This window comes from Salmo salar, chromosome 19, assembly GCF_965601325.2.
Source record: "Salmo salar chromosome 19, fSalSal1, whole genome shotgun sequence".
In the NCBI taxonomy this organism is placed as follows: Eukaryota; Metazoa; Chordata; class Actinopteri; order Salmoniformes; family Salmonidae; genus Salmo; species Salmo salar.
Window position 1 is genome coordinate 65,112,832 of NC_138309.1, and position 26,704 is coordinate 65,139,535.

At 41.2% G+C, this 26,704-nt stretch overlaps 1 protein-coding gene across 18 annotated transcripts in view; it reads left to right on the top strand.

Moving 5' to 3' along the window:
* Nucleotides 1-10,336: 10,336 nt before the first annotated feature.
* mapta (microtubule-associated protein tau a) overlaps nt 10,337-26,704 on the top strand; it is a 40,971-nt gene continuing 24,603 nt past the window's right edge. For 2 of the 18 annotated variants that reach the window (XM_045701881.2, XM_045701882.2), the window contains exons 1-2: nt 10,365-10,711; nt 24,799-24,981. In XM_045701881.2, coding sequence (XP_045557837.1) covers nt 24,816-24,981 — 166 coding nt within the window. In that variant the 5' untranslated portion in view covers nt 10,365-10,711; nt 24,799-24,815. 18 annotated transcript variants of the gene reach the window in all.

Below are 26,704 nucleotides of genomic sequence, written 5' to 3' on the forward strand. Positions count from 1 at the left end.
AGAAACAAGATTCTCTGGCCTGATGAAACCAAGATTGAACTCTTTGGCCTGAATGCCAAGTGTCACGTCTGGAGGAAGCCTGGCACCATCCCTATGGTGAAGCATGGTGGTGGCAGCATCATGCTGTGGGGATGTTTGTCAGCGGCAGGGACCAGGAGACTAGTCAGGAATGAGGGAAAGATGAACGGAGTAAAGTACAGAAAGATTCTTGACGAAAACCTGCTCCAGAGCACTCAGGACCTCCGACTGGGGTACTTTTTGGAGCTCTCCTAGCTATGCAGTTGAGGAGCTAGAGCAAGCACATTTGTAGTTGTTTCGTTTGGAACGCAACCCTGCCTCCCCGCCATCACACAATTACTGTTGTTGTTTACGCAATCACAAAAAGCTCCATTATAAATCACAATTTGGGTCAGACGGGCATGATTTGACAGCTTGTTCTATTGTCAACATGACTAGCTAAATGATAAAATACGATCTTACAGTGTTAGGCTTCACAAGGAAATTCAGAGAAACACATGGTAATTCTGGTGCGCATAGAAAGGAGTCATGAGTACAGTCGTGGCCAAAAGTTTTGAGAATGACACAAATATACATTTTCACAAAGTCTGCTGCCTCAGTGTCTTTAGATATTTTTGTCAGATGTTACTATGGAATACTGAAGTATAATTACAAGCATTTCATAAGTGTCAAAGGCTTTTATTGACAATTACATGAAATTGATGCAAAGAGTCAATATTTGCAGTGTTGACCCTTCTTTTTCAAGACCTCTGCCATCCGCCCTGGCATGCTGTCAATTAACCTGTCTGGGCTATTGGGCAGTATTTTCACGGCTGGATGAAAAACGTACCCAATTTAAACAGGTTACTACTCTGGCCCAGAAACTAGAATATGCATATCCAAGTAGACTTGGATAGAAAACACTCTGAAGTTTCTAAAACTGTTTGAATGGTGTCTGTGAGTATTACAGAACTCATATGGCAGGCAAAAACCTGAGAAGAATCCAAGCAGGAAGTGGAAAGTCTGAGAATTGTAGTTCTTCTTTTGATTCTCTATCGAAACTACAGTGTCTGTGGGGGACGTTGCACTTCCTAAGGCTTCCATTGGCTGTCAACAGCCTTCAGAAAGTGGTTTGAGCATTCTCCTTTCACTGGGCAGATAATAGGAGCTCAGTTTCTGAGTGGACTGCCTGGCAACAAAGGGATTGGATATACTCGGTCCCGCGAGCGCGCCCCTCCTTCTTTTTCTTCTTGAATGAATATGCTATTGTCCGGTTGGAATATTAGCGCAATTTTACATTAAAAATACCATAAAGATTGATTTTAAACAGCGTTTGACATGCTTCTAAGTACGGTAATGGAACATTTTGACTTTTCGTCTCTGGTTCCACACTCGCACGTTATGCCTTTGGATAAGTGATCTGTACGCACGAACAAAACGGAGGTATTTGTACATAAATATGGATTATTTCGAACAAAAACAACATTTCTTGTGGAAGTAGCAGTCCTGGGAGTGCATTCTGATGAAAATCAGCAAAGGTAAGAGAATATTTCGAATACTAATTCTGAGTTTAGGTTGCCCCGAATAGCGGGTGTCTGAATAGCTCGCCGTGATGGCTGAGCTATGTACTCAGAATATTGAAAAATGTGCTTTCTCCGTAAAGCTATTTTAAAATCTGACACAGCGGTTGCATCCAGGAGTAGTCCATCTATAATTCTTTAAATAATTGTTATATATTTTGTTAACGTTTATGATGAGTATTTTTGTCAATCGATGTGCACATTCACCGGACGTTTTGGTGGGAATACATTTTCTGAACATCACGTGCCAATGTAAAATGCTGTTTTTGGATATAAACGTGAACTTTATCGAACAAAACATACATGTATTGTGTAACATAATGTCCTAGGAGTGTCATCTGATGAAGATCGTCAAAGGTTAGTGCTTCATTTAGCTGTGTTTTGGGTTTTATTGACACATGTCCTTGCTTGGAAAATGGCTGTGTGATTATTTTTATCTATGTACTCTCCTAACATAATCGAATGTTTTGCTTTCACTGTAAAGCCTTTTTGAAATCAGACAATGTGGTTACACCAAGGAGAAGTGTATCTTTAAAATGGTGTAAAATATTTGTATGTTTGAGAAAGTTGAATTATGACATTTTGTTGTTTTTGAATTTGCCGCCCTGATATTTCACTAGCGTCCCACGTAGCCCATAGAAGTTAACTTCTGGGCAACATCCTGACTGATGGCAGCCCATTCTTGCATAATCAATGCTTGGAGTTTGTCAGATTTTGTGGGTTTTTGTTTGTCCACCCGCCTCTTGAGGATTGACCACAAGTTTTCAATGGGATTATGGTCTGGAGAGTTTCCTGGCAATGGACCCAAAATATCGATGTTTTGTTCCCCGAGCCACTTAGTTATTATCACTTTTGCCTTATGGCAAGGTGCTCCATCATGCTGGAAAAGGCATTGTTCGTTACCAAACTGTTCCTGGATGGTTGGGAGAAGTTGCTCTCGGAGGATGTGTTGGTACCATTCTTTATTCATGGCTGTGTTCTTAGGCAGAATTGTGAGTGAGCCCACTCCCTTGGCTGAGAAGCAACCCCACACATGAATGGTCTCAGGATGCTTTACTGTTGGCATGACACAGGACTGATGACCTTGTACTCTCCGGACAAGCTTTTTTCCGGATGCCCCAAACAATCGGAAAGGGGATTCATCAGAGAAAATGACTTTACCCCAGTCCTCAGCAGTCCAATCCCTGTACCTTTTGCAGAATATCAGTCTGTCCCTGATGTTTTTCCTGGAGAGAAGTGGCTTCTTTGCTGCCCTTCTTGACACCAGGCCATCCTCCAAAAGTCTTCGCCTCACTGTGCGTGCAGATCCACTCACACCTGCCTGCAAGCTCTGTACTGGTGGTGCCTCTGAATCAACTTTAGGAGACGGTCCTGGCGCTTGCTTGACTTTCTTGGGCGCCCTGAAGCCTTCTTCACAACAATTGAACAGCTCTCCTTGAAGTTCTTGATGATCCAATAAATGGTTGATTTAGGTGCAATCTTACTGGCAGCAATATCCTTGCCTGTGAAGCCCTTTTTGTGCTATGCAATGATGATGGCACGTGTTTCCTTGCAGGTAACCATGGTTGACAGAGGAAGCACAATGATTCCAAGCACCACCCTCCTTTTGAAGCTTCCAGTCTGTTATTTGAACTCAATCAGCATGACAGAGTGATCTCCAGCCTTGTCCTCGTCAACACTCACACCTGTGTTAACGAGAGAATCACTGACATGATGTCATCTGGTACATTTGTGGCAGGGCTGAAATGCAGTGGAAATGTTTTTTGGGGATTCAGTTCATTTGCATGGCAAAGAGGGACTTTGCAATTAATTGCAATTCATCTGATCACTCTTCATAACATTCTGGAGTATATGCAAATTGCCATCATACAAACTGAGGCAGCAGACTTTGTGAAAATTAATATTTGTGTCATTCTCAAAACTTTTGGCCACGACTGTACATTCATTTGTGTGCACTGCGGAGAAACAAATGTAGGCTCATTCTGTTCAGAACAACACAGAGTATGACATCATGTCATCTTGTAACTACATCAAACAGTGATCATAAACTTTGACACAGTACATGTCTATGACATAAGTTTTATGATTTGGAAATGTGAAGTACACATTTGGACTCACTGGTTTTTGGCTTGCTTGTATGACATTAAAGTGATATTTATTAAAATCCTCAATGTCTCATCTTTCAAAATACATCAAGTAATCTTAATTTACAGCATTTCCCTCACTCAAACAACAAAACATGTGCACAAATTGCCCAATTACCAGGAGGGATGGGGGCAACTTCTTGTCGCGTGCGGTGCTGAAGTTCAGAACGGCTGTCAGTCAAAACCCATACAGCGCTGTGAAGCGCAGAGCCAGAGCTCATGTATAGCATGATACTGTACAGCCACTATATTCCAATTTAGAGGCTTATTAGTGGCCAAATCTGCCATTTTTAACCCATATATGAGTCAATTATGTATATAAACCCTGGATTGCTGATGCTATGTATTGAGAGGTATTTAGAGGCTTTGAAGCCACCGGTTGGCCATTTTGGCACTCCCCATTAGGAGCAATCCTGCATAGGAATGAATGGAATTCTACAGTATTACAATTAAAGATGTACTATGCAGTTATCGCTCCGCCATTTCCTGGTTGCTAAAATTCTAATCGTTCACCTAATTTCAGTTGTGACAAAACAATCAAGTATGGTGTAGAGAATCGCTGTGAAATATATTTTCCATAACCAAAAATATTGTATTTTCAACTGTTTGAAGGTGGTGTACAAAACCGAAAGGTACAAAAACTAAACTTAAAAACGGGAAGCATAGAAATAGCTCACATAGAACATATCTACCGCTGCTTTGATTTGCTTTCAATGTGAATTACTGATCTTTGACACACATTTCTATGTGAATTTGGTCGGGTCGCCCAAAAAGTTACATATTGCATCTTCAAATGTTTCAAGGTCAAAATGACATGTGTTTTTGGTCGGTCACAACTTGCAGACTTGTTTACGTGCTGCTGTGCGTTTTGTTGCCAACCTTACTTTGCTATCTGACAACTTTACGGGTTTTACTTTTTAATTACTGTTTATATTTTTAGTTTTTCCCTCACGTCAGGACCTCCAACAGCCAAAGTTAAGTAGTAACATTAACATGATGCCTTCTAATTGCAGTCGCTGTACTCATAATATACAGGAGAACGATCGCCATACGACGAGGATAGCAGTGCTGTAAGCCCAGTTTCAGACGCAATCGTTAGGCAAGGGTAATTTCAGTGTAGGAAAGGATGAAACAGCGTCTGTGCCACCAGTAAGTACAGATAGTAGTATAAATCCCCTCGCACGGTCCCCGCAGTCGGACAACTTTCTCATGGCTTCTGGAGGGAAATGCTGTAGGAATGCTCAACCGGTGTTGCTCATTCAGCCGACAGAAACTTTCAACCGGTTCTCACCATTAAGCAGCGAGTCGGAGTCAGAGGCCGAGCCTTCTCTGGGCTCTACTCCTCCCGTTACGGGGTCTGAGACGCCGAAGCCTCCCACCATTAGCTCTGACAAATTGAAAACCCTAGTCATTGGCGACTCCATTACCCGCAGTATTAGACTTAAAACGAATCATCCAGCGATCATACACTTTACCAGGGGGCAGGGCTACCGACGTTAAGGCTAATCTGAAGAAGGTGCTGGCTAAAGCTAAATCTGGCGAGTGTAGAGAGTATAGAGATATTGGTATCCACGTCAGCACCAACGATGTTAGGATGAAACAGTCAGAGGTCACCAAGCGCAACATAGCTTCAGCATGTAAATCAGCTAGAAGGATGTGTCGGGATCGAGTAATTGTCTCTGGCCCCCTCCCAGTTAAGGGGAGTTATGAGCTCTACAGTAGAGTCTCACAACTCAATCGCTGGTTGAAAACTGTTTTCTGCCCCTCCCAAAAGATAGAATTTGTAGATAATTGGCCCTCTTTCTGGGACTCACCCACAAACAGGACCAAGCCTGGCCTGTTGAGGAGTGACAGACTCCATCCTAGCTGGAGGGGTGCTCTCATCTTATCTACAAACATAGATAGGGCTCCAACTCCCCTAGCTCGACAATTAAATAGGGTGCAGGCCAGGCAGCAGGCTGTTAGCCAGCCTGCCAGCTTATCTCCATTGAGACCGTGTCTGTGCCTCGACCTAGGTTGTGCAAAGCTAAACATGGCGGTGTTCGCCTTAGCAATCTCACTAGAATAAAGACCTCCTCCATTCCTGCCATTATTGAAAGAGATCGTGATACAGTGAGGGAAAAAAGTATTTGATCCCCTGCTGATTTTGTATGTTTGCCCATTGACAAAGAAATGATCAGTCCATAATTTGAATGGTAGGTTTATTTGAACAGTGAGAGACAGAATAACAACAATGACTGAAACATGGCTTAAGCCTGATGAATTTACTGTGTTAAATAAGGCCTCACCTCCTGGTTACACTAGTGACCATATCCCCTGCACATCCCGCAAAGGCGGAGGTGTTGCTAACATTTACGATAGCAAATGTCAATTTACAAAAAAAAAAACTATGTTTGCGTTGTTCAAACTGCTGCTCCAGTTTCAACTGTTCTGCCTGTGGCTATGGAACCATTACCTGTTCACTGTGATTACTATTATTTGACCATGCTGGTCATTTATGAACATTTGAACATCTTGGTCATGTTCTGTTATAATCTCCACCCGGCACAGCCAGAAGAGGACTGGCCACCCCTCATAGCCTGGTTGCTCTCTAGGTTTCTTCCTAGGTTTTGGCCTTTCTAGGGAGTTTTTCCTAGCCACCGTGCTTCTACACCTGCATTGCTTGCTGTTTGGGGTTTTAGGCTGGGTTTCTGTACAGCACTTTGATATATCAGCTGATGTAAGAAGGGCTATATAAATACATTTGATTTTAAAGTATTTTTTGGTTGTAGTCAGGACAGTAACATTAGTCATCTAAAACAATGATACTGTAAGGAAAATGTATTTATATATTTGTTCATGTTTTATTTTAATGTTCTGCTCAAATAATATCATTTCAAAGTATGCATTAAGGTGTCTGTAATAAAATAAATGTGGCTTCACCAAAATAAATTACACTGGTGGGGGAGTGCCAAGATGGAGGCACGGTGGCTTCAACACAGCACCACCATCAGTCTCTAGTGTATATATAAATCATTACTACTTTATTTTTCCTGGTAAGCCATTGAGAACAATTGTCGCTTACAATAATAACCTAATTCCATGGGCCATAATGTTCCATTAATCTCTAGTTGAAGTTGAACACCAAGCACATCAATGACATAATGCTCAGATTTTTTGATTTTTTCAGTGCTGCCCTGAAACAGGGCATTGTCAGCGCAGGCAATGTTTTTGATCTAGCCCAACACTAACAGTAGGATTCAACTAATCAAGGACTTGGATATGTGTTAATTAGTTGAAACCATAGGTTGAAACAGGTGTGTTGGTGCTGGGCTTGAACACAAAAGGGCACCCCTTGAGGATCACAGAAGAATGCATTGAAAACAATTATATAACTGATGCAGTATATCCTGATGTAACACAGAAAATCTTATGTAGGTGAGATGAAGGAGGGTGAAGTGGAAATGTTGCTTGCAGGGCAGGAGGATACCAATGGCTGCATCAACTATGAAGGTGGAAAGAGAAACAAAGCTGCAATGTCTCCACCTAGTGCTTCAGCGTACACACACACACACACACACACACACACACACACACACACACACACACACACACACACACACACACACACACACACACACACACACACACACACACACACACACACACACACACACACACACACAGGGTTCAGTTACATTTATTCCATTCCAGCAATTACAATGAGCCCGTCCTCGTATAGCTCATCCCACCAGCCTCATGTGATATACATTTATTTTTCAGCTTTTGTCAAACATATCATGTCTGGTGATCAGTCAGGTAAGTTGCACAAGGGCCATTGTCATTTAATTGTATTAAATAAACAAAATAGAAATTTCAAAAGTAATCAATTGACATGGTCTTTGTTCTTTTTCAGCGATTTGGGTTGTCCGAGACATCTACTGTGAATCACCACACAAACAGGTCTACCAGAAGACCAGCCATGAGGGGAACATGTCTATCCTGACCATTCCCTCTCATTCTATATCATGTCAAAGACACTATTCCCTCAAAAGTGTTTTAAATATCAATGTAAGTATTTACTGTAAACGCTCCTTTAAGGTGTCATTAAACATTTCAAATCCTACTCTCAACTCAGTGCTACTGCTGTTCATCACTCCAAATTATGAACATATCCATCATTAGAGAAAATGTGATCTACTTAAAGTGCTCTCTGTAGCCGCGGAACAGTAAAAGTATTATTTTCTCAAGGGGAATGCCAAGACAGCTGCTGAAGGAGAGCTCCAGCACTGAATCTGCATCCACTGGGAATGTTATGAACTCTCACAGGACATCCGTGCTGAATCCCTTTCCACTGCTTTATGCTGGAATGCGTTGCAAAGTACTACAACAGAGAAAGTGTATAGTCAATCTACTTAACACTATAGCTTCATATATATTTTTTGTTGCGTTCTATGTTTCTTGGTGAAAAGGCCTAATATAACTGAATATGTCAGTAACAATTTTAGGTCTGCTTATAACCCTTTAGTTTGTTAACCATTAGTTACATCATCATCATACAATTTGTGTTGAACAATTTCAAAGCAGCCACCGCGCCACTGTTTTAGAGGGACGGGGTTGAAGAAATGTAACTACTGGGTCGTTCTATATGAATTCGATCTCATTTTAGAATGTAGCACTTTTGATTTGAACAAAACTTTCCATACATGTTTGCACATGGTAGAAATGATCAGAAAGTGACTTTTTGGATCTGAATGGCAAAACATTCAGGAGAGAGGTCCTCAAAGTTGACCCATTTTGCATGCCCCACCCTACCATGAGACATCCATGTCTTCATCACTGGAAAAGTTAAGCGGTTGAGTTTGACATCAGTTGAAAGCTTACAAACAGGTATGTCAAACTATTTTAGAAATTCTTGGAAAAAATGTTTCAGTGAAAATGATGTCATTTTTTTCCCTTTAATGTCAATGATCCAAAAACGCATAGAGAATTTTTTTTCATATTCACATACAGTATGTTGTAACTTAGACCCTATTTTACATCATCTGTGGTGTTTGTGTTGTGCCTGCCAACAGTTGAGACACATCTTACTCCTGAGTTTAAGCGTTTTTAGATAATTGACATAAAATATTTAAAAATGACAGCTTTTATAAAAAAAATATATATATTGTAGACATTATGCAACTGCTTGAAAATCTTGTTTGTAAGCATTCAAATATATCAAAATCAACCTTTTATCTTAATCAATGACCAAGATATGGATGTTTCATGGTTGCGCAGGGGTTCAAAAAAAGGCTAAATGGGCCAACTTTGAGGACCTTTATCTCCTGAACGGATGGTCATTCAGGTCTGATATGCACATTTCTACCATGGGCAAACATGCTTCAACCAGAGCCAGTTTTCCATATGAACACACTGTATTTATGAATGGTCCACTCAGTTATAGAATTATCATAGCTTCATGCATAGGCTGTTCAACATACATTTGAGGTATGTGAAACAGACTGTAAAGCATGAATGCCATGCCACCTATTGGTACACTACAATGTTACACCATTGAATCTGGATAGTCTCCAAGACAAGGACAATTAACTAAGTACACACACATAAACCAATTTATCACCAAACTTGTTGTGATGGTGTCTATAAACACGATTTAGTCCGAAATAAGGCAAATGAAAAATATTTTTTGGGGGGCACAAAAATAAGCTGAAGATTGAAAAGTAATCAGCATGTCTACATTAGTAAAACAATCTTTTGGAGAAAAGAAGATTTACAAAACAACTTATTAACTAATAATGAACTGTCTATAAACTACAAATATATATATATATATATATAAATCAAACACACCTTCCAAGTACCCTATTGTAAAGTGTTAATAGGAATGGGCAATTGCAGGAAGATATAGCCCGTATTACAGCCATATATTGTTGTCATGTGTGTAGTTCCTTTTGATGTCTTATTGCAAGGGCCCACTCTACTGTTGTCATGACAGTGTTTCCTGGAGGCAGAGTGCTAGAGTGCTGACCCAGGATTAAGAGAATGGTCTGAGGTTCTTAGGGTTAGCCTGATGAGGACTTACAGAAGCACCTTGGCTGAGACAGTGAAGTCCCGCCCAGGACAAATCCAAATCATCTTTAGCTAGAAAACTAGTGGCAGATGTTGTTCTGGGCAGAATTCCAGAGAGATAGAAGAGAGAGGTTGGGAGAGAGGGGAATAGGAGATGCGAGACAGAGAGAGTGCGAGAGGGGTTTGGGCAGAGGAAGAGAGGGGGAGCTGAGAAGGAGAAAAGAGGGAGGGGTGAAAGGGGGAGAGAGAGGGAGAGAGAGGCAGAGAGAGAAAGAGAGAGTGAGCGAGGCAGAGACACAGAGGGAAAAAGGTTTGGCATATTTCCAGAGAGAGGAGAAAGGATAAGGAGAGCTGGAAAGTGGGAGGAGAGAGAAGGAAAGATGGGTGTGGGGGAGAGGGAGAGGGGGACATTTTTTGTTGGCAAGCCAAGATATAGTTGGTTCAACATTTATATAGAGTTTCTGACTGTCTGTGAATAAATCCCCTGCTACTTTTTTAAAGTGCTGACTGGTTTGTCAAGTCAGTGTAAAAGTTGGCACTGGGTGTGGCAATAAATGCCACAGAGAGGGCAGAGAGGGCGATAGAACAGTACCACTCCGATTTTTGTAAACAGAGTCCCCTCTGTGTCTATTATGTACTTTCAGTAAATTGCCTGTCAAATAATTTAATGCCAAGTGTAATTGGGGTTATTATAGACCATAGATTATAATTGATAAATATGACTTTATGGTACGGAATAATTTGGCTGGTATACATACGACTGTTAATTCAATGATCTGACAAAGACAGAGCCAGGCAGGCAGACACTTCGAGACACCATCACAAATCTACTGCTCTCTGGCGACTGCCTCCCGTTATGGCATCTTGGTGAACTGCGTCTGACGACTGTGCCGTGAACAACTGTGCAGCTGTAGAAACAACCACACTGTCTGCACACAGGTAAGAAAACCTAGATAATTATATTATTTACTTGACCCAAATCCACTGTAATTACACCGTGTTTTTTCTTATTGCAATGCGGACTCGATTGCAATGCGCGTCAAATGAAACGTTTAAACAATCGCGTCGTAATTCTCAATCGGAATTGGTCTTGTCATTTATATTTTTCCTTGAGGTGGGAGAGGTTGGGCCAGAGTAGCACGTATACAAATTGTGTTCATATTCAAATATAATATTGTAACAGTGTAGCCTAATATTGTGCCAAAATCCAGTTTGCATAGACTTGTAGCCTATGTAAATGTATTGAATACAAATGCGTATTATTGTTATTGGTTTTAGTGTTCATCATGCAACAATACACAAACATGCTTTTGTATCTGCCATTATTTATCGTTGCACGCAATGTAAGACATGTCCTCACGATAGGCTATTCTTAAATCACAATTTCTCAGTGTCATCGGTTGCACGAAAGAACAAGAATTTGTTGTCGCCATATGATTAAAAAACATTTTAACAAGGATAATCCATAAAATATTTATAATGTCATTATTATAAGGATAAAAGTGATTCGACATCATTTGATGCCATTTACACTCTTCAGGACAGCAAATTATTATTATTTTTCTGGTCTGCTATTTGTAGTGACTATTTCTATACCACGGAACCGTCGGCTACCTATTTGTAGGTAAACAGTGCGTTTTTTCTGGATCTTTTGCATGTTCCTTACATCCGAGGCCCTACCAAAACATGGCATCGTTGTGAGTCAACAACGACAAGCTTGCCCGGTTATTGTGCCTCAAATATCACGTTTTCTTTTCATCATTATATATTTGCATAATTAGGGTTTATCAAATTGTGAAATGTTTTTTTCATGAGCGACTGAACAAAAGTGGTGTGAATTTTCCATAGCCTGCACTCAACAGAAGAGCCATACCCATTTATAGTTGATTAATATTGTACCAATGGTATGCAATTCCGCCCTTTCCTCCGTGTGCAGAGCAGTCAACCCTTTGAGAAGACATGCAGCCATTGCAGCAGTGTTGCTGGTCATCTGATTTTACACATATGGGTGATGGGTTTGTTTAGCGCAATAATCCGCTTGTGTTGGTCGAGGGGTCTAATCTATTGAAATGAGGCGTGCACAAAATCCATGAGCGCATTATATTCGCCTTGAGTAGAATCTAGACAATGACAAGCCTATTGTATGCCAGCCTCCCTCTTGGAAGGAAAATACTTGAGGCAATCGATGACACGTGTCATCAATTGCTGCGGGTTTAATCAGCGGCTTGGTATGAAATGGTTAGAATGGATGTCAGTAGTAGCCAAGTCTCCATTTCATTCCACGGACACGCCTTTCCTCTCTTCTCCTGTCTCGGGGAGCGGCGGCGATGCAATGATGGAACAGCCTGATCGGGGAAAACCAACCGTTTGCGCCAGTGCACATTGCCTATATGCAATGTGACAATAATGAGAATGAAATGTCAATTTATAAAATCGAGAAAGCATTAAGAAAACATTTATAAAATGGATTGCATTCTGTAAAATGGATTGCATGGTCGGTAAATGAAATGAAATGAAATGCAACATCGACATGTCAACTCATAGGCTATAGTAGCCTATAGGCACGCTTGCAAAAATATGAAACATAGTGGACGAATTTACATGTTTTTGGTCATGTGTGGAGGTGTTGATACACCCAGCTGCAAGTTTCTACAGCAGTATTGATGCACTGGCACTAACGGAATGTAGCCTATTGGCAGTTCTGGTATTTGCGTTTATATTTGCAGTGGAACCTGTGTTCCAATCCTCCACAAAGCTGACAGACAAATCCTTGATAAATGTAATTGATGTGAACTTGAATACTTTAAGTTAATTACAGCAACCAATTAGAACGATTTATCGAAACAACTCTCACACCCAAATTGGGAGAGAGGCCAACTCAACAAATAACTTCCTGTTGAAGCAACCATCCAAAAGTTCTCCAAAGGTTTATAGGCTAAAGCAGAAAATCAGCCAATTCAGGATATGAATTTAAATACAATTCATTAATAAAATAAATTGTCACAGTTTCTGCCAGTCACCTTATGAATTTGAAATAAAACCATTTTCAGTATTGGTTTCTTTCCAGCTTTCAATTCAAATGGAATTGACTTGAACGCTGCAACCTGGTCTCAGAGCATTTCGTATTATTCTGGACATAACATTTACATTACATTTACGTCATTTAGCAGACGCTCTTATCCAGAGTGACTTACAAATTGGTGCATTCACCTAATGATATCCAGTGGATCAACCACTTTACAATAGTACGATATGTTACGTTTCGTATGGTATGTATTCATTAGTGGATGTCCATCACCAAAAAAAAAGTAAGTAGTTTAAAATTAGCTAATTAGATGAAATCCTAAAGTTGTCCGTGATGCGATTCAAACTCGCAACCTTTCGGTATCTAGACGTTTGCGTTATACGTCAACGCATCCACCCCGACCAACCACCCTACTTTCTTTTTAGCCTTATCTGTCTTATCTGTGCCATCTGTCTTATGTAACCATACCAAATGTAACATAGCATACTAATTTTATCATCAAGGATTTACATATATTATGTTATGTCTATTCTATGAGACCAGGTTGGAACCCGAATGGTGTAGGGGTGATCAGGATCAATTCAAGAGTTTCCGGTGGCGACAGACTGTCTAGAATAGCCTATAGTAGGCCTACTAATTAAAAATATTCCTTTCAACTCAGAGAGCATGGGCTCCTGAGTTCTGCAAAAATATAGAATTAGAGTTGGATAAATCTAGAAAAGACGGACAGAGACTCGCTAGCTACGTTAGCTAGCTTGCAGGGATTCTCTACAAGGAATCTGCCTCCCGAAAAAAGCTTCTCCCAAGTGGGTGTGACACCTACTCCCGTTGCCTGCTGCACTGCTGCTTGGATTCCACCTGGCGATCTGTTCACTGTCTGCCCTGGCCTGTCTCCCCCTGTCTGGTATAGGTACCCCCCTCTCTCCCCAGCTTTCGCTCATCCCCAGCACACATGCACTGTTGAGGCGAGTGACTCTGAACTTACAATGGCTAGCCCCAAGTTGTTATGTTTATCGCTTATGCTTTATGCCATTTGCCTCGTGACTCCTGCGTGCTTTGTTGACTATGAACTTGCTTGTTGACCCAACAGTGGGACAGTCTATGTTTGTTCCCACACTCTGGACTCTGACTCTCTATTGGTTACACAGACTCTTGGCCTCCCGTCCTATTCTAACCACCTCTCGCCGGCTTTGTATTCATGCTACCTGATGAAATTGCTGTACAATATGATCTTGTTGCCATCTAATGTACATTCAAATGTTATAAATCAACACTGCAGAGCTCTACCTGTCCTCTGCCGTGCCCTGATTGTATTACTGCTGATTATATCTGGAAATGTGCATGTACACCCTGGCCCATCTACTGTTGCTAGCCCCAATTCTGACTTATGCTCTGATATCTGCTTCACTGATTTCTGCTCTCGTAAAAGCCTGTTTTTTCTGCATGTTAACACTAGAAGCTTATTACCTAAAATGGATCAATTGAAAGTGTGGGTTCACAGCCCCAATCCAGATGTGTTGGTCGTTACTGAGACATGGTTATGAAAGAGTGTTTTGAACACTGATGTTGACCTTTCTGGTTATAACCTTTTTCGGCAAGACAGATCTTCCAAAGGTGGTGGAGTGGCAATCTTTACCAAGGAACACCTTCTGTGCTCGGTTGTCTCCACCGAGTCTGTCCCCAAAGAATTTGATTTGCTGGTTTTAAGCATTAAACTTTCAAATAGCTCTTTGTTGACTGTTGCTGGGTGCTATCGTCCTCCATCAGCACCGGCCTGTACCCTACCTGCCCTGAGCTCTCTCCTGGCCTCTTACACTAAGTCTGAATTTGTCCTCCTAGGTGACCTAATCTGGGACATGCTTAAACCCCCTGACCAAGTCCTAAAGCAGTGGGACTCCCTAAATCTTTGTCCGATTATTACCAATCCCACAAGGTATGACTCCAAACACCCAGAAAAGGCTACTCTCCTTGATGTTATCCTTACAAATAATCCTGGTAGCTATCAGTCTGGTGTTTTCTGTAATGACCTTAGTGATCACTGTTTCACAGCCTGTGTTCGTAATGGCTGCTAGCGACTTGAACGTGCTGCAAAAAACACTCAAACTGGACCGTTTTATCTCCATCTCTTGGAGATAAAATTCAGTCATGGACACTCTTACTGACAGTTGTGGCTGTTTTGCGTGATGTATTGTTGTCTCTATCTTCTTGCCCTTGGTGCTGTTGGTTGTGCCCAATAATGTTTGTACCATTTTTTGTGCTGCTGCCATGTTGTGTTGCTACCATGTTGTTGTCATGTTTTGCTACCATGCTGTGTTTTCATGTGTTACTGCCATGCTATGTTGTTGTCTTAGGTCTCTCTTTATGTAGTGTTGTGGTGTCTCTCTTATCGTGATGTGTGTTTTGTCCTTTCATTTTAAATCCCAGCCCTCATCCCTGCAGGATGCCTTTTGCCTTCTGGTAGGCAGTCATTGTAAGAATTTGTTCTTAACTGACTTGCCTAGTTAAATAAAGGTTCAATAAAAAAAAGCAATCAATGAAGCAGTTGTTCCTCATCAAATGGATTTATTCCAGCAGATATTGCAGTTGAGGCACTGTCTCGCATTTGGGGGGGGGGGGGGGGGGGGGGGGGGCACTATTAAAAATGACTTTGTCCTAGACGACTATGTCCTCAGACAATTGTAGAATCTTGCATAAGAAATCCAAATGAGGTCTTTCTTGAAAAGGATTGTATTGGATTGTTAAAGGGAGGATTAAAGTCATACTGGGCTTTTAACGGCATTCTTGTACACGGTTAATTGGCACCATGCTGATGGAAGCCGTTGGCTCATTGCACCACTAGTCTTCATTAAAGTGGCAGAAAGGGGGGTGTGTGTGGCAGATCGTACTGTAGCTGCTGACACTGTGTACATATTGGAACATGTAGCAGCAGCAGCAGCGTCTGAGGCCATCACAGTTCATGTTCTATCACGACAGTATCAGAATTCCAGATATCCTGAATTCAAGCGCCGAAGGGAAATGGTAAGCTTCAATCAAATTCCAGACAAAAAAAACAAGTGACACTTCCTATGACTGTAAATGAATGAATACTAATTATTAGCACCTCTGTTCTGCATTTTATGAACGCCTTATACATTGTTCATAAGAACGTATATATGCTGCTTATAATGCAATGTGTTTATAGGAAGCATTACCAAATTGTTGGTAAAAAAAGAAGACATTTCCCAATCCTGAATTAAACGCAGAGAAACTCAAAGACATGAAAAAAATGTCCCACCACTGTGAAAAGTATGCCCGCAGTTTCTAAGCCAACGTGTGTTTGTGGACGATGACGTGCTGCCATCCGATGCTGAGTGAGCCATACTCATTAAGAAGGCTGTGCTGCAAGCTGTTTTACCAGCTCCCAGCAGTATGATGCGAAAAATTAGGCTCACTTTAACGGTTATCCTTAGCCACTTGGTAGGTGTAGGCCTGTTTTAAAGGTAGAGTTCAGTGTTGTTTCTATGGTACTACTTCCTGCCTGAGGATGGAGACTAGGAGTATACAGAGGGAGTCATGGTGAAAGTAGGTCAGCGATACAGAAGCAGTCAAGCATGAGGGCAGCTAGCTAACACACGCAGCAATAGTGAGCATGCCATCAGATACACTCACTGCATCGGCAAACCATTTGTTTTTGTATCGCAATCCATTGAACTGGCTAAAAAAATCAATTTCCCGTTTGTATTACAGACTGTATGTGGTTTGATTGTTTTTGCAGTTTATTATTGATTCTCTGTCATCTTTGGTGTTGAAGGAAACCTTTTTTCACGATTCTACTGAGTCATTAAATCTGCTGCTTTGATGAACCGAGTCATTTTGCTTGGCACAAATCCTTTAGGGGTTTTAATACAAATTTGTATATTTTCTTTGTAGTAAATCCTTAGTTTGACAAAAAGAACTGCAGCAAATACTCCCATTTATTTTAATCTCAACCTTGGCCTTGGCATTTAGAGTCTTCCTCAGAAAATAAGTGGTTCTATAGGTCAAGAAGAGCTCTGTTGGTTCACAGTAGCAATGTCAGTAATTTCTTTGGGTATGTCTTGGTTCTCCCAGAGCTATGTCAATATCTTTGTTGATCATGCTCTTTCTGTCGCCATCTATGCTGGGTTTGCTTTAGAACCAGGGCCTATTTGCCAAGATCCCATTTTCACACGCTCCACGTGGGATCGGTTGCAAGTCACAGCCAACCTTTCTGTGCCTTCATGAAATTGCAACACGGAATAAAGTCCTCGTTATATTTAGCAGTTGAAATTGAAGCCAGCGAAGATTGAATTCTGTTGAGAGACTGGTCCTAAATAACATTTATTTTAGTGCTAACAGCAATTCGTTAGAACCCACTGGGCACACACTGGTTGAATCAACGTTGTTTCCACGCCATTTCAATTAAATTACGTTGAACCAACGTGGAATAGACCTTAAATTGACGTCTGTGCCCAGTGGGAATGTCTCTGTTGAATTCACCTCCTTCTACTGCAAAAGACAACCTGGTGAAGTGTCTTTGTTTGTTGTTTCTCAAATGTTTTTTTGTTGTTGAGAGGGGTGGATTCTCAAAGCAGGATCAGATTAAATTTACACTGTGTTTTCTACATAGGCACGATCCCTGACAAAATAATAACATGGGGAAAATTAGCTATTGCCAACCTGGGGACTGAAGTATAGAAGCATAGCATAAAATAGATATGCTGGTTATCAGATAAGGGATCTAGTTCTTTTCGACCTTGAGTTTGCCTCTGTTAGTTCTCCTAATCCTCAAAGCTCCCGGACATGGAGCGTCAACTTTCTCTGAGGGATTGTTTTCTTTGGCATGGCGCAGCAGCTCACTTGTTGTTTGACTTCTTTTTTTGTGTAAATCCACAATGGGAGTGTTGTGAGGGAGTTGTGTCAAGTATTGAGAGTAACTGCATAAGTGAATGTTTATTCCCTTGTGGTAGAATATACAGGTAACTGCCAAAATAATGGAAACAATTGAGTAAATGACGGATACAAAGTATATTGAAAGCAGGTGCTTCCACAAAAGTATGGTTCCTGAGTTAAGCATCCCATCATATTTAAGGTCTTGTATAAAAATGCTGGGCAGGACATTATTTTGGCAACCATGGCTATGCCCCCCATAAGATGATAATGCCCCCATCCACAGGGCACGAATGGTCACTGAATGGTTTAATGAGCATGAAAACGATGTAAACCATATGCAATGTCCATCTCAGTCACCAGATGTCAACCCAATTGAACACGTACGGTAGATTCTGGAGCGACGCCTGAGACAGCAGCGGTGTTTGAATACTCATACTAACCTCACTAACCATACTATTTGTGACATATATTGAGTATGTTTTATGCCTATAGTGGTCATAGGGGCGGCAGCGTAGCCTAGTGGTTAGAGCGTTGGACTAGTAACTGAAAGGTCAAATCCCCGAGCTGGTAAGGTACAAATCTATTGTTCTACCCCTGAACAAGGCAGTTAACCCACTGTTCGTCGGCTGTCATTGAAAATAAGAATTTGTTCTTAACTGACTGGTTAGTTAAATAAAGGTAAAAATAGTGTGGATATAGTTAGTATGCCAAAAGTTCCCGGATGTCATACTACATTTGCCAAAATATGAAGTATACAAAAGCAGTGGACACTATTTCTGTGATTTTAGGGGCCAAAATGCAATTCTTCAGAAAATGGGCTTCACCACATTTTCAGATTTGAAGAAAATGGCGGAAAATATGCAGCCGAAGTACGACGAGAGCGAATAAATACAAATACATTGCTTTAGCTAATCATGACATATGTTAAGAACATATTTAGCAATGTAATAAGGTAATGACTTTTCAAATAAGTTACGTTAAATGTTATGTTGGCTGACAATTTGTTAGCTACGCTAGCCTTACAAACCACATAGCATATCATTACAGCGGTTAGTTAGCTAGCTATCTAACATTAGTTGGCTACTAATACATGGAACTTGCCAGTATATTAACTATATGCTCTCTAACTAACTACATTTATTGACTTGATTATTCACGTCATTCTTAGCTTAGCTAAGTGGTATAGTCATTGTGCGTTCTCAATGGACTTTGTTAATGAGATAAGATGTCAAGCTAGTAATTAGTTATGCTAACAAGCTAGCAACAGCATCAACTTCCGGGAGACATTCGAAGCGCTAGTACACTCACCTGAAAGGATACTGTTCGTTTACAGTATACTAAAATGAACTAATATTATATAGTATGTAGTATATACTTACTAAGTATGCAGTATACAGTATGTTAATATGGGTATTCGAACATAGCTAGCATTTTCCACCACCATCAACAAAACACCAAATGATGGAATTTCTTGTGGAAGATTGGTGTCGGATTCCTCCAATAGAGTCCCAGACACTTGTAGAATCTATACCAAGGTGCACTGAAGCTGTTCTGTTTCGTCGTGGCCCAACGCCCTATTAAGACACTTTCTGTTGGTGGTTACCTGTATGTGGCGATGCAGCAAAAAATAATATCATAAATGACAATTTAACAATTTAAACATTATATTTATTACTTTTTAGTTAGACTTTTTATTGCCTCACACCCATCACTTTACTTATACATGTACATGTACATATTTCAATACATATTTCATGAATAATTCAGTTGCACATTGCCACACATACTAACGAGATCACTGTCCAGCAGGGACTTTTGCACCCCAGTTAAGGTTTCCTAATCTGGGGTGCTCTGAGGGCTTGATTCCCAGGTCTGGTGACTTCTCATTTGTGCTATATATGAGGACCAGGATTGTGTTTGTTTAAACAGTCAAGGACAGAAGATATGCTGGTGCACCCAGTGAAGGTCAGGTTTTCAGGCCAAGCAGTCCACACCAACCCAGTATCACATATTATTGTGAAATAGACACAAATTGCTTATCGGAAATTAGTGACAGGCACACAAAAAAGTATATTTTTTTAGTGTGCAGGATATGATTTTTTGACAGTGCATTTCAATCACAGATAAAGACAGTAGGTTACTTAATACAGAAACAATAGGAGGGAGGTTGGGCAGGGGGAATGGGTGGGCATGTAACGCGAATGACGCAAATGTCTAGCAACCCAAAGGTTGTTTGTTCAAATCTCATCACGGACAACTTTAAAATGTTTGCTAATTAGCTACATTGCAACTACTTAGCATGTTAGCTAACCCTTTTCCTAACCTGAACCCTTTTGCCTAACTCCCAAACTTAACCCTTTATCTACTTAGCTAGCATTTTAGCTAACTAACCTTAACCCGTAGCGTAGTTAACGTGAGCCACCTAAACCTTAACCCCCAACCCTAACCTTAACTCGTAGCCTAGCTAACGTGAGCCACCTAGCTAGCCTAGCTAACATTAGACACAAAAAATTGGAATTTGTGTAATGTACACAAATGCGTTACAATAAAAACCATCTAATACACATCACGAATTTCAAAGAAGTAATTTGTGTCTATTTCACAATAGGCTGTGATAGTGTGTTGGCCCACACACAGTAGGTTATATTGGGAAGAAGGGTAGCCCATCTAGGCCTTCGCTCTGATGAATATGCTCTCACTGCCATTATCGCTCAAACTAAAGATTTTAAGATTTCAGCAGATAATGTCCATGCATGTTGTTTGTTGTGTCCTCGTGCATATTACTCCAGAAATCAATGTATACGAAAGGAACAATTAGAATTCGGTATACAGGCAACAGTGGTTTTAAAAAATGGGGTCTAATTATGTGATAATGCCGAGAAGCCGGTGTTTGGAGGATATATTGGCATGCGTGTTGTCTCGGGCCGGCAAACCGTGCCAATATATCCTTCAAACACCAGCTTCGAGGGAATTATCACTTTTATACAGTGGGTTACCAACATATTCAAATAATGATTGAAGTAGTTTCATTAAAACATTTATTTAGATTAATTTATTCGTACTGTTTCATCCTTCCACGAGATAGTCTTGACACAAATGTAGGGTTGCTACACAAGCCGGCTGGCCACAGACGCAACCCAGTCGTTAAGTATTTTTGTTCTGTATGGATGCGACGCAATTGTTCTGGCTGGTAATGTTCTTATCTCTTGCTTGCTAGATAGCCAAGAACAGCTAACTTACAGTCAGGTCAAACAGTGCAGCCAGAATAACAGCAATGTAGCTGCATTTGCATTAGTTTAAGCTGTTTTCTAGTAAAATGTATTTGGATACGTTCATAAGAATGAGCTACTGATGTGCAATTTCACCTGGCATAGAAAATGTGCGCTCTTGTCCGGACACTGTTGTTCAGAGGAGCTAGCCAACAACACAGCCAACAATACAGCTCACAGTTCACTTCAAACTTTCACGCCTGTTCCCGCTCCCGCTCCCCCTCTCTCGGCGCCAGGCTGCCCATCATTACACACACCTGTCACCATCATTACACACATCAGCCCTCATTGGACTCACCTGGACTCCTTCATGTTTTGATTGCCTTCCCTATATCAGTCTGGTCCTTTGTTTCATCCCCGTGTCAGCATTATTGTCATTTTGTTTTCCCCTGTCCAGACTGTTTCCCCTGTGTTCTGTTTCATGTCCGTTGTTCCATTAAATGTTCACTCCCTGTACTTGCTTCTTGTCTCCCAGCGTCGTCCTTACACAAACTGAAGCTGGAAACACTGCATACTTGCTGCATTTCATTTTTCGTTTTGCCTGTTTTCTATTTTTTTGTATATGTCCACAAAAATTGTGCTGATTCATGATTTTGAACTGTCTGAGAAGAGCTGCCTGCCTGTGTGTGTCGTCCCGACTCCCGAACCCTACATGTTCATCACCCCTCTTCAAAGGGGGAGACACTCTAGACCCAAACTGCTACAGACCTATATCTATCCTACCCTGTCTTTCTAAGGTCTTCGAAAGCCAAGTTAACAAACAGATTACCGACCATTTCGAATCCCACCATACCTTCTCCACTATGCAATCTGGTTTCAGAGCTGGTCATGGGTGCACCTCAGCCACGCTCAAGGTCCTAAACGTCATCATAACCGCCATGGATAAGAGACGTTACTGTGCAGCCGTATTCATCGACCTGGCCAAGGCTTTCGACTCTGTCAATCACCACATCCTTATTGGCAGACTCAATAGCCTTTGTTTCTCAAATGACTGCCTCACCTGGTTTACCAACTACTTCTCTGATAGAGTTCAGTGTGTCAAATCGGAGGGCCTGTTGTCCGGACCTCTGGCAGTCTCTATGGGGGTGCCACAGGGTTCAATTCTCGGGCCGACTCTCTTCTCTGTATACATCAATGATGTCGCTCTTGCTGCTGGTGATTCTCTGATCCACCTCTACGCAGACGACACCATTCTGTATACTTCTGGCCCCTCTTTGGACACTGTTAACTAACCTCCAGACGAGCTTCAATGCCATACAACTCTCCTTCCGTGGCCTCCAACTGCTCTTAAACGCAAGTAAAACTAAATGCATGCTGTTCAATCGGTCACTGCCCGCACCTGCTCACCCGTCCAACATCACTACTCTGGACGGCTCTGAATTAGAATACGTGGACAACTACAAATACCTAGGTGTAAACTCTCCCTCCAGACTCATATTAAGCATCTCCAATCCAAAATTAAATCTAGAATTGGCTTTCTATATCGCAACAAAGCATCCTTCACTCATGCTGCCAAACATACCCTCGTAAAACTGACCATCCTACCGATCCTCGACTTCGGTGATGTCATCTATAAAATAGCCTCCAACACTCTACTCAACAAATTGGATGCAGTCTATCACAGTGCCATCCGTTTTGTCACCAAAGCCCCATACACTACCCACCACTGCGACCTGTACGCTCTCGTTGGTTGGCCCTCGCTTCATACTCGTCACCAAACCCACTGGCTACAGGTTATCTACAAGTCTCTGCTAGGTAAAGCCCCGCCTTATCTCAGCCCACTGGTCACCATAGCAGCACCCACTCGTAGCACGCGCTCCAGCAGGTATATCTCACTGGTCACCCCCAAAGCCAATTCCTCCTTTGGTCGTCTTTCCTTCCAGTTCTCTGCTGCCAATGACTGGAACGATCTGCAAAAATCTCTGAAGCTGGAGACTCATATCTCCCTCACTAGCTTTAAGCACCAGCTGTCAGAGCAGCTCACAGATCACTGCACCTGTACATAGCCCATCTATAAACAGCCCATCTATCTACCTACCTCATCCCCATACTGTATTTATTTATTTATCTTGCTCCTTTGCACCCCAGTATCTCTACTTGCACATTCATCTTCTGCACATCTACCATTCCAGTGTTTAATTGCTATATTGTAATTACTTCGCCACCATGGCTGATTTTTTGCCTTAACTCCCTTATCTTACCTCATTTGCACTCACTGTATATAGACTTTTTGTTTTCTTTTGTTGTACTGTATTATTGACTGTATGTGTTGTTTATTCCATGTGTAACTCTGTGTTGTTGTATGTGTCGAATTGCTATGCTTTATCTTGGCCAGGTCGCAGTTGCAAATGAGAACTTGTTCTCAACTAGCCTACCTGGTTAAATAAAGGTGAAATAAAATTAGAAAAAAAAAAAATAATAACATTAGGACCGCTGGGGATCGAATTTCAATATTGAAACAATGTTGCAAATGTCAGAGAGAGAGACCACAAGTTTTATACAAATCTCCGCTATTGAGTACCAATTGCTAGTATAAAATAAATGGGAGATAATGTCTAGATGCTTTTTACAGTGGAGATCAAGTTTATATATTGTCTGACTGGGCTGATGTGACAACCAGTGGATTGCGCAGTGAGACGGAACAGAGTAAATAGGCATTTGAAGTCATAGCTTTAGCCGGTGGTAAATTGTGGAATAGACACCAGCTGGAATGCGGTTTTAACCAATCAGTGTCCAGGATTAGACCCACCCGTTGTATAATTACATTCGCAATCGTGTTTAGTAATGACTTGATGCCGGAATTCAGATGTAAAAAAAAAAAGTTTTACAAGACAATAAATACGCTTTTATGATCACTTACGTTTCATATTATGTGGTTCTTCTGTGTGTGTGCGTGCTTGTGGTCAGGGTATCAAAAGGCTATGTGTGTGGTGTGTGAGAGAGAGGGAAAGATGAAAAAAGCCGATAGAAATAGACTAAACGCTGACGTAACCCTAGGCTTTGATTTAATCTGATACAGTATGTAATCCTCATTTTATGAGATTTGAAGCCGTTCACAGCTATCTGGCGGAGCGAGCATGTCCTCACGCACACTGGCCTCTAACTCCTTGATGGTTGATACACATCTTAATGACATATTTCTAAAGATGTTACTGGAAAACAATAATAAAGAAATAAACTGGCTAAAACCTCAAGCTTGACTGTTGAGTGGCTTTTCACTTTTGTTAGGTCACTGATAAGTATAAGCGCAGTGTCCGTCTGATTGAGTTGAAGTGAATCTTAAGGAAGAAAACACAGAGGTAGTCTCTGGTTGTTTAGGAAGTGCGAGTTATCACAGTTAGGACACAACGCACATGGGCACAGGGGGACTATTTTCGTCTTGTAACTCTACACCAATTACCCATGTTAAGAATATAAATAACCTGATTTTCTTAGGCGCAGTGTCTGTTTACGTTTAGCCGCTGCTGGCTGACTGGCTTATGTCAGGCGGAAGAGACTCTTCAACTTTCAAAGGTTGTTCATTGAATTACTTGGCAAATTCTCAGGACCAGGTACTGGCGAGTTCCTTTGCATCCTTGATTATCTCTATTGGATTCCGATAGTCACCTGTATCTCTCAGAAGAATAGGCTCTCCAATGCAACACAGAATTTGACTTGATCCACCTTGAGTGAAATTGACATTCTCTGGTGAGCTCAATAGCGGAGGTTCTTAAAAGTGGATAGCGCTAAAACAATGACGTCATATCTGAATTCCGATATTTTTATGTGCCATTGCCACTGGCGCGTTTCAATTTTTTGGGTAACATATATTTGGCACTTTCTTCTGCTCCTCTTTTGTATAGCCTGAACCTGATTTGCTATGGATCAACACCAGGACTATATGAACAACGCCCCTAACACCTACAGCTACAACTCCGGGGACACCATGAGCGCTTCCTTAGCCGGCATGACCATCAACGACCTGCATCACCAGGAGAACGGGGTCCAGCTGGGGCACAGGAGCCCAGGGGATGGCCCCATGAAAGGTCAGCTATTATATCTATCTATCAGCCTGTAAAATAGGCTGCTAAACTAGCACAGACCGTCAAAGCACACACTTGCTCAATTAACCTCCAGATAGAAACAGAGGGATGTTTTATTGAGGGTATAGCTACTGCGGGGCCCAAAATAGCATTAGAGGATGGGTGTGTAAAGGAGCTTGAAGGGTAAACGAAAAAAGAACATCTTCATTAAAACTGCAGGAGCCAGAAAAGTGTGATCAGGGGTTACTTATTGTAGTCAGGAAGAACACAACAAATTACTTCATTTACACAGCTTATTTTTATAGCTTCATCTAAGCAAATGGATTGGATCTGTGTGGGCGTAGTGGGCAGAGGGTAGCTTTGTAGTCAACAAGCATTATGCGAGCCACAAAAAACGTGTCCAAGACTGCCAAATCTAGATGAATGTCTTGAATGATGGCCTTTTTTTTTCGATCTCTAAAGTCACATGCCATTTCTTAGTCAAAATTCTCTGCAATGAACAAGCCAAGAGGCTGAGGCTTTCTGATTGTTCTATTTTTTAATCCCTTTACATAAAGCAAACAAGGCATGCTTGACTGGGCCTTCAGTCCCCAGATTGCAGCTGCACTCTCCCGCTCTTCTACTCTGCAATACAGGGATCTGGGTCAGGGCCTCAGAATGCTCCCTGCCCCTCCGTCCACCACCACTGTTACCAATTCATCCCCGTAAACAATCAAGCTTTCAGGACAGTACATAGATCCTTAACCTTTTGTAAAGGCGCATTATTAATCAAATGGGCAGTCAATGGAAGGCTAAGACTAGGGACGGAATAAGGAAATACAGTACAGTAGGGAAAGCCTTGGCTACAGGGAGGTTTGCCCCATGGCGTTGATGGCATATTGCAGTGCCTTCAGAAAGTAATCTAACAAAGTGGGATTAATATGGATTTATTTGTAATTATTTTGTCTACGATCTACACAAAATACTCTAATGTCGAAGTCGAAGACAAATTGTAATATTGGTAAAAACAAGAAAAGAAAAACACTAATATACTGTATCTTGATTAGATACGTATTCACCCCTGGGTCAAAACATGTTAGAATCACCTTGGACAGCGATTACAGCTGTGAGTCTTTCTGGGTAAGTCTCTAAGAGCTTTGCACACAAGTATAGTATAATATTTGCACATTATTCTTTGAAAAATTCTTCAAGCTCTGTTGGTTGTTGATCATTTGTAGACAGCCATTTTGTAGTTTTGTTATAGATTTTCAAGCCGATTGAAGTCAAAACTGTAACTAGGCTACTCAGGAACATTCAATGTTGTCTTGGAAAGCAACTCCAGTGTATATTTGGCCTTGAGATTTAGGTTAATGCCCTGCTTGTTTTGGAATATTTTTTATTCTGTACAGGCTTCCTTTTTTTTCATACACAGGCTTCCTTTTTTAACCAATCTACCAATAGGTGTCCTTCTTTGTGAGGCATTGGAAAAACCTCCCTGATCTTTGTGGTTGAATCTGTTTGAAATTCACTGCTCGACTGAGGGACCTTCCAGATAATTGTATGTGTGGGGTACAGAGAGTCAATCAAAACCATGTTAAACACTATTATTGCACACAGAGTAAATCCATGCAACTTATTATGTGACTTGTTAAGCTCATTTTTACTCCTAAACTTATTTAGGCATGCCATAACAAAGGGGTTGAATACTTATTGCCTCAAAACATTTCAGCTTTTCATTTCTATTTAA